This window comes from Benincasa hispida, chromosome 11 (assembly GCF_009727055.1).
Source record: "Benincasa hispida cultivar B227 chromosome 11, ASM972705v1, whole genome shotgun sequence".
NCBI lineage: Eukaryota > Viridiplantae > Streptophyta > Magnoliopsida > Cucurbitales > Cucurbitaceae > Benincasa > Benincasa hispida.
The window spans coordinates 31,846,502-31,856,181 of record NC_052359.1 but is presented as its reverse complement, the minus strand read 5'-3'; the positions used below and the strand labels follow the sequence as shown (position 1 = coordinate 31,856,181).

The window sequence follows — 9,680 nt, the reverse complement described above, 5'->3', positions numbered from 1 at the left end:
ATTTTTAAGGAACCTAATGATTGCATTGAAAGAATTCGATATGTTGTACGATTTATAAGATCTCTCCTACACGTTTTTTGAAATTTAAAAAGTGCATTGAAATTGAAAAAATTTCTTGTAAAAAGTTATGTGTCTTGATGTTCCCACTAGATGGAACTCTACATATTTGATGCTGAGGAAGTTATGAAGTTTGAAAAGGCTTTTGATAGATTAGAAGATGAAAAGCTTCTTATAGACACGATTAGTCACCAAATAAGGAAGATTGGACAAATGCTAAGATGTTGATTAGGTTTTTAAAGGTCTTTTATAATGTGACATTGAAAATTCAGGGTCTTTGTACACCACTTCGAATATGGTTTTTCATCAGATTACAGTGGTTCAAAATTGTATACGTTTGAATACTGGTAGTGCAAATGCAATGCTAGTTGGAATGGCCAATAATATGAAGGCCAAATTTGAGAAGTATTGGGGGAACAATGAAAAAAAATAATCTATTGTTGTATGTTGCTATTGTGCTAGATCCTCGAAAAAAGCTAAAGTTTTGTTCTTTTTGCCTTAAAAATTTTTTGGGCCAGAGGTTGCCAAATCTATGGAATGGAACAATGTTGCAGATGTCTCTTTCATGAGTACAGTATTACTCATACTTAGAGTGGGAATGGGAGTACTACTACTAATACACCAATTGTCTCAGCCTCGTAGACCATGATGATTGTGATCCAATTAAAAAGGTGGTGAAGACTTTGTCTAAGATACAATTGATCTTGATTTGAAGGCGATGAGACTACACCTTTCGAACAGGGTCAGAGATTGATATTTATTTTTGGAAGCGAATGTTAAGAATGAAGGTGATTTTGACATAATCAATGGTGGAAGAGGAACAGTCATCGGTTTGAGGTTCTTAGTCGTATGGCTAGAGATATTTTACAATTCAGTATCTACTGTAGCGTCTGAGTAGGCTTTTAGTACAGGAGGATGTGTTTGTTGATTCATCACGTTGTTCACTGGCTCCAAAAAATAATGGAGGCTCTCATTTGTACTCAAAATTGGCTAAATTCGAGTCCAATAGATCTTAAAGTTCAGCATGACATAGAAGAAGTTTCATTATTTGAAAAGGTATTTATTCATCATTTGTATTTTGTAGTTGTAACTTGTTTAGATTAAAATCTTAATGAGGTTGTCTTTCTCTTCTTAATCTAATTATATAGGATTCAGAGCAGTATGGACAATGAAAAAGACATTCAAGACCTTCCAGATTTTGCAAAGTTGTCAATTATCGATTAAGCATTTATCATTTGATTTTATTGTAATTTGGTTGTATTTGACAATTGACTTTATGTTTATGATTTTTTGATTGTATTTGACAATTGACTTTATGTTGCAATTTTTCTAATTGTTGTATATGACTATGTGTCACGTGACATTTCTATTTGTGATGATCACTCTCTACTCTCATATTAGTTTTGTTTCAAATATATATGTAATATGTATTAGAGGTTATTTAAGCAATTAAGCAGCGAACAATAACACAATCCCAAACAATGGACATGTTAATTGTTAAATATTAAGGGTTGTCAAATCAAATCATATCAATATCTTATTTTTAATACCTCTAGGCTAGCTTAATTCCATAAGTATTAAAATAATAAAATGTGAAATAGTATCTTAAATTTTGAATCACAATCACAAATTAAGAGAGAAACTAAACATGACTGATAAGGAAGTTAATAAATAGTTGATTTTTTTTATTTGTATTAAAAAGATTGCTATTATAACGATAATGATTTATAACTAAATTAACTAGCAATTTTTCTTATAATATAAATATAATAATAATTCTTTTAAAGGAAGAAAAAAAATTAAAAAAAGTAAAAAAAAAACATAACCCGACCAAAACCGACCAGTCGGTTTCAGTTCAGTCGACGATCAGGACCAATTTGGACATATTCCAAACCGATTCTGGTCGGTTCGGGGCCGACCTGGTTGGAAAATCGACTCCGACTGGCCAATGGTCACCCCTATTAGCCATATGTAACCATATAAAGACATTATTGAATGCTAATCATATACTACAATTATAATTTATTATTATTATATATCCAACGTAAGCATAATTTAATTAATTAATATAATATTTGTCAAATTAATCAAATATCTAATTATATATGTTTTACCAAAATTTTTATGCAAAGATTGGATTGAAATAACCGAATTTAATTTCAAAACAAGAATTTAAAAGTTTGTTTAGATTGAGAAAACAAAAAAAAACTTGAAAAAAAGAAATATTTTTTTAGTATTAAACATCATGATGTAATGCGATCCAGAAAAAGAAGAATGAAGGAGCAAAAGAAGTAATAAAATGAAAATGAAAACAAAAAAATAAATAAATAAAAAGAAAGAAAAAAAAGTTGGCGTCGCCCGGTTCGAACCGGAGACCTTCAGTGTGTTAGACTGACGTGATAACCAACTACACCACGACACCGCTTTGTTGTTTATCTTTTAGTATTGTTTATCAGTTAAATATTTTATGCCAAAAATAGAATTGATCCATGAATTAATATTTCCACTGATTTTCTCTCTCTAATTTCATTTGTCTTTAAAATTGTTACCTCTCGTGAAAAGAAATATTTTTGTTCTAAAAATAAATAAATAATTAATTAATTATTTAATTCATATGATTTGAAAAATGAAATATTGATTAAACTATTAAAAATACTCTAAAATATTGAATGTGGTTCGACTGTACTTTCAATTTTTTAAAAATTCATTTACCTCCTAACATTCGAAGTTTGTTTCAAAAACAACCATTCGCAGTCTTTTGTAGTTAAATTCATCGAAAAACAAGTTCGTGTTAACTTATGTAAACATATCTAAATACATACATAAAAAAAGAGACATAATGTATCTCTAAATCGTACATGTGCCTTTCTTACTCCTTTCAATTATAATCCACAATATATATATATATATTATATATATATTTGTTATTTATGGTCATAATTTTCTTATGATTATTTCACTTAAACAACCACATAAACAAATACAAACTCCATGATTTAAGGTAAATATGAAAACCAACCGTAGTTAGATCTACTTTTTTATACTTTAAAATTAAATATTCCATAAATTAAAATTCGAAACTAATCTTTTTGCACAAAAAGTAACATCAAATTTCTTTTTATTTTTCTTAACTATCAATAGAGTCATATCAAGAGATCAAGAAGATCATATTCTTTTTGTCCAAAAAATTTCCTCTTCCTGTTTTCATTGTGCAATGGAGAGACCATTTTTGTGCATTACAAACAAAAAACCCAGATTTGTTTATTCTCTATTTTCATACCCATTTTCAAAGACAAATTGGAAAGAACTTCTGCATGTGCTGATAATTAATAATTTAATTTCTGTTTCTATTTACTTTGTTCATCAACCTTCTATAGATGAAGCAAAAAAATTGTTTATTCCCATAATCCACCAATTACATATATTACACAAAGAAACAAACAAACCAACTGAATTACTGTACTAATTTATGTACACAATTTATACCTAAAAAAGCACTTTGGGCACTGTGAGAGAATGGTTCGATCTACAGTGGCCACCTACATAGGATCTAATATCCTATGACTTCTCTTTGTATAATCACGCATATTGCCCCGTAAGATTAGTCGAAGTATGCATAAGCTGACTCAAAAACTTAAAATAGGAACAAAAGAGCAAGGAAAAATGTGAAGTAATTAGTTATATTACCAACCCCAAAAGTTGCCAGATTCAAATGCTTTTGAAAGATTGGGCTTAGATTGAGAAAGAATGGTCAGAAATGGCAGACAAGATATGGAGATCAATTTTTTTTTCTTTTTTTTTTTTCATTTTGGGTACATAGTCTACATTTTTTTAGCAAAATGAAAATTCTTCAAAATATAACTTGATGTCTTCCACGGCTTCAGCTGAAATGACTTCTCCTGTTCCAACCTTGAAAGTCATTTTGTGTTGTGAGAGTTGAGTCTAAGAACTAGTTTCCTGTAGAAAAGTGCAAACATGGTTAGCGACGTCTGAATCTAATATCCAGGTTAAGTGGAGATTTTCCACTAAGCATGTTTCAATTACAAGTAAATCTGATTTACCTTGTTTAGCCTTTTCAGTTTCTCTTCAGCAAATATTTCGGGCTGTTGCGTTTCCAATGCCCGTACTCTCCACAATGGAAACATTTTCCTTTAGGAGCCTTTGTTTAAGTAGTAGGTTTTCTTCTTCCCCTTCCCCTTTTTCTTCATCTAGATACTTTTATCTTTAAAGGATGAAGGGGCAGACTTCATTTTATCTAATTCTTTTTATTTTTCTTAACTATCAATAGAGTCATATCAAGAGATCAAGAAGATCATATTCTTTTTGTCACAAAAATTTCCTCTTCCTGTTTTCATTGTGCAATGGGAGAGCCATTTTTGTGCATTACAAACAAAAAACCCAGATTTGTTTATTCTCTAATTTTCATACCCATTTTCAAAGAACAAATTTGGAAAGAACTTCTGCATGTGCTGATAATTAATAATTTAATTTCTGTTTCTATTTACTTTGTTCATCAACCTTCTATAGATGAAGCAAAAAAGATTGTTTATTCCCATAAATCCACCAATTACATATATTACACAAAGAAAAACAAACAAAACCAACTGAATTACCTGTACTAATTTATGTACACAATTTATACCTAAAAAAGCACTTTGGGGCACTGTGAGAGAATGGGTTCGATCTACAGTGGCCACCTACATAGGATCTAATATCCTATGACTTCTCTTTGTATAATCACGCATATTGCCCCGTAAGATTAGTCGAAGTATGCATAAGCTGACTCAAAAACTTAAAATAGGAACAAAAGAGCAAGGAAAAATGTGAAGTAATTAGTTATATTACCAACCCCAAAAGTTGCCAGATTCAAATGCTTTTGAAAGATTGGGCTTAGATTGAGAAGAATGGTCAGAAATGGCAGACAAGATATGGAGATCAATTTTTTTTTCTTTTTTTTTTTTTTCATTTTGGGTACATAGTCTACATTTTTTTAGCAAAATGAAAGATTCTTCAAAATATAACTTGATGTCTTCCACGGCTTCAGCTGAAATGACTTCTCCTGTTCCAACCTTGAAAGTCATTTTGTGTTGTGAGAGTTGAGTCTAAGAACTAGTTTCCTGTAGAAAAGTGCAAACATGGTTAGCGACGTCTGAATCTAATATCCAGGTTAAGTGAGAATTTTCCACTAAGCATGTTTCAATTACAAGTAAATCTGATTTACCTTGTTTAGCCTTTTCAGTTCTCTTTTCAGCAAATATTTCGGGCTGTTGCGTTTCCAATGCCCGTACTCTCCACAATGGAAACATTTTCCTTTAGGAGCCTTTGTTTAAGTAGTAGGTTTCTTCTTCCCCTTCCCCTTTTTCTTCATCTAGATACTTTTATCTTTAAAGGATGAAGGGGCAGACTTCATTTTATCTAAAGGCTTCATTCTCGAAGATGATCCCTTCAGAAATTTTTTCTGTTGTAAAACAACATTTGCTTCACTTTCTTTTTATTTCATCACTGGTTGGTAAGTCTGGAGTTCAATTAATAAAGTAGCCAGATTGTAATCAATCTTATTCATTACGATATTAGTTTGAAGGGTCAAGAAGCTCTTCAGCAGAGACTCCAAGATCATACTAACTTGACTAGTTTCGTCTATGGTAGCCCCGTGAGCTTCTGCGATGTTAGAGTGAACCATCACGTCTAGGACATGCTCCCTGTCATTGGTTCCATCTCTCATACATGAGTTATAAACATATTTTATAGCCTCATGTAGCACAAAAGATGACGGTTGCCCAAACATTTCTTGCAATGACGCCATAATTTCACGGGCAGTGGGCATGACTTCATGTTTCTTGTTGAACATATTAGATGTGCTTGCCAAGATATAGGCTCTCGCCTTCTCATTAGCCCTCACCCATCTATCATAAATTTTCGGAACATTTGGGTTAGTATTTGAACCGGGAAGAGGAGAACATTCCTCTGCTAAAACAAACCTTAGGTCGTTAACCACTAATATTGTATTTATATTTGATTTCCAATTAGAATAACCTTCTCCGTTAAATTTGTCGGAAGTAAGAAGTTGAATAATTGAGTTTGACATTGCTGAAAAATAAACAAATTCTATTAAACTTATGCATTTGAACCTAATTTTAGCAAAATGTAATAAAGTAACCATATTTCTTTATTTATTTACAACGATACATTAGTGAGTTAGAAAAGATGTTACCGAGGAGCAGTCAAATATTCTTTCATATAAGCAAGATAATCTTAACCAAATACTATAATCCAGAATAACTCTTATTCCTATAGTTCGTTTGGCTACCATTTTCGGTCAAGAACTTCACTAACGTTTAGTAACTCTTGTAAGTGTTACCCACCATTTTCTGATCTTATAGAATGGTATGAACATGTCTCTGATTTGGAAGACAATTTTCAAGACGGAACTTATAAGACCCTATTCATTTCTGAAGCTTGGGTTGTTCTGAATCCTATGTTACAACCCTCCCAAGAGGTTGTCACGGTTAACGACTAGCTAGTGTCGCCTAAAAATGACAGCAGACATAATATAGGAATCTCACGGTTCAAACTAATAGAGAAGACCGTAGGATATGTTGACACATTTCTTTCACCCACTTACTATAAACTACCTCCCTCATTCGCCTTGTTATTGACCCATGCAAACATTTTCTGAATAAAGCAATTACGGTAAAAGCAACATGAAGTCGAGCATGGATCTCATGGTGTGAACTCTTGGGATCGTGAAAGCTAAAAATGATATATCGAATATATTGTTAATCTCCCACTGAAGTGTTCTAAATATTTGGATATTCTTTTACTTAGATATATTCTGGCTAATTTTAAACAACCTAAGTCTATATGATTTTATCCAAGTATAATGTTTATATTTGGATTTTAACCTACAATGTCTAGATGTAAACCAATTTTAAACCTCACAGCACTCACACAAGCTCATAGAACCGGTTAACAACACTCAATATTTCGGTCATAATCCCCCGGTAGGAGGTATTACGTAAACCATCAACTTAAGTACCTTTAGCCTTAGACAGGATTATTAAACCAATTGAGTTTGTAACCGTATTTTATAAGATAACGACCTATTTCGACTATTAAAACAAGTGGTTCACCTACGTGAGCATGCAACTAATCTTTGTTATGGATTTTAAATGTCTAACCCAATTTTATAACAACTTATAAAACTTCTAGACATGCTTTACAACCATAATATACGTCAGATATCTCGTGATTTAATATAACAGTTATATTAAAATATATGATAAACATGCATACTATATATTATAACACCTTATAACATACTTTCTATGCATGTAACATGCTTCCTATGGTGGGATTTTAAATCTACATGACATACTCATATACATATACAAGATTTATTTAATTATAACATACATCACATTTATAAATAATTAAAATCAAACTGATATGGTTTTAGTTTTAGCATTTTCAAGCAAACAAAGGCCTAATTATTACATAAAACAACCGAATTTGGCTCCAAAACACTTCTAGATTGCTCGAACCACCTTGAATCGGACCCGAACCTCTCAAATTGGACCTTTAATGCTCAAAATTGGGTTGAAATAGGCTTAATCAGGTCGAACCAGACCTCTTTAACCCAAACCGGCTGGACCGGTTCACTTGGACCGCCAGTTTGGGTGCGTACATGCATGCTGGGTTGAGATGAACATCATCGCAATGTTGCATCCCAGCATTGCAATGCCATGAGATGTTCTTCACGATTCTGGGTTGGAACATGAACAGCATCGTGATGCTCCAAGCACATTGTCACGACGCTGTGAGGTAGTGGCTGAAACTTCAGTTTTCTACTGCTGACCTTCGTTGCTTCTTTCTTCAATTACACCCTAATTTTAACTCTAATGACTCCAATCGAATTATAGACACTTACGCACACATTAAGTAAAGGAACTCCGTTTACAGAGGACCTTTGAGCGGAAGCGGATCGTCCAAATCCTATTATGAATGAACGCATATGTTTACAGTCATACAAGAACAAATTATGCATAAATCTTAAATTATAGCATGCTTTGAAATAAAAATAAAGGATCAAGAGACTATACCTTTGAAGAACCCTTCTTCAAGTAAATCCTCGAACGAACTCGTTCATGAACGCTTTGAACAAATCACGAACACTCATCTCGAACAAGCAACAAACATTAACTCGATCCTTGAACCAAACAGGACACCACCATTTGGTGACCTTGGTATTCTCGGTGTGATAATCCATGAGTGGTGGGCTCTGGCTAATTTTGGTTAGAGGGAAAGTTTGGTGTGGGGGAGGAAGACGATCAAGTAGACGAACAACACTATCGTGTAAACAAACAAGTCTATTACATAGACAAGTCTCTTGATCGTGTAGTTAATGAAGCTATCGTATAGTCTCTCAAGAAATCGTGTAGATACTCGATTGTTAATCACGTCCGTACTTTGGAATTCTGAAATCAAATTTCATTTATTCGTTTTTGCCACAAAAAATAAATAACTACCCACTAAGGGTGGTTATGGAGAAAAAGAATTTAATTATCAAATTAGTAATAAATATAAATAAATATGATAACTAACTTATCATATTATATTTATAACCTATAGTTTTAATATTGCATCATTTACAATAAATAAACCAGAGTTCTTTTTCTCTATTTTATGGCATTTAATATAAATCATATTTATATTATATTTAATAACAATGAATCTTATTCATAAAAAATATATTTGAATCATATTCAAATATTTGTTCTTCCAATTAAGCAATAATGTATCAAATACATTATGTCAATTATATCATATATAATTGAATTAATTGAATTATATTATATATAATCAAATTTCCTCTTATTAATTTGAACATTTCAAATTAACCCCAAAAACCGATTCTCAAACTTAAATCCATTGAGCTACCAAGGGGACCTTATGGACCTGTAGCTTGAAGCTCCAACGGTACGTGAATAACTGACTAAATTCTTTAATCACATTATCCACCATCTGTTAACTACTGAGCACTCCACTAAAGACCGACAGCTACACTCTTCACACTACAGATATATTTCCGTGTCCATTGGATATAATCAATCAACAGTACAATGACCTTTCACAAATCACTCATAAGTACACCTGGGCTAAATTACCGTTTTTCCCTTGCAGTTATATCTAACTTCTTAAGTACCACTGATCCCTCTAATGAACAATAGATCATAGTCCCACTATGATTAAACCCCTCTCAGACCAAGAGAGGGTGTGGCGCCACGTTGTTCAAGACCGGAATCAGCTCTTAAGGGAACAATTTATCTACTTTCCCCTACTTCGAGGAAGGAGTGAATTCCATCTTGTGTAGTTGAGTTCCCAGCTCCCCAATCAGACGAATTCTCAAAATAGTAGGCTTGTTGAGTTGGCGATCTGGCCACTCTCACTCATGCAAATCAAAGGACCGCCCTCATAGGCAGGAGTTCACAACTCACTTAGGATTAAGGTCATGTTACCTATGGTCATCCTAGTGAAATGAAAGTCTCTATTATGAACAACGTTATATAACGAGACTTAAACATTTCGTGGTCCGGTCTTATACAAACTCCTTTATATAGAATATC

The 9,680-nt window shown here is 32.6% G+C and overlaps 1 protein-coding gene and 1 non-coding gene across 2 annotated transcripts; both read right to left on the bottom strand.

Moving 5' to 3' along the window:
- Positions 1 to 2,406: 2,406 nt before the first annotated feature.
- On the bottom strand, positions 2,407 to 2,479 carry TRNAV-AAC. Its single transcript has one exon. It is a non-coding gene; the product is annotated as a tRNA-Val (tRNA).
- A 3,069-nt stretch (positions 2,480 to 5,548) lies between these two features.
- LOC120090665 lies at positions 5,549 to 6,142 on the bottom strand. The gene has a single exon (XM_039048383.1). The coding sequence runs from the start codon at positions 6,140 to 6,142 to the stop codon at positions 5,549 to 5,551; it is 594 nt and encodes a 197-aa protein (XP_038904311.1).
- Between the last annotated feature and the right edge of the window lie 3,538 nt (positions 6,143 to 9,680).

Coding starts and splice junctions, on each gene's coding strand:
- LOC120090665 (XM_039048383.1), bottom strand. CDS start 6,142: ATGTCAAACTCAATTATTCAACTTCTTACTTCCGACAAATTTAACGGA.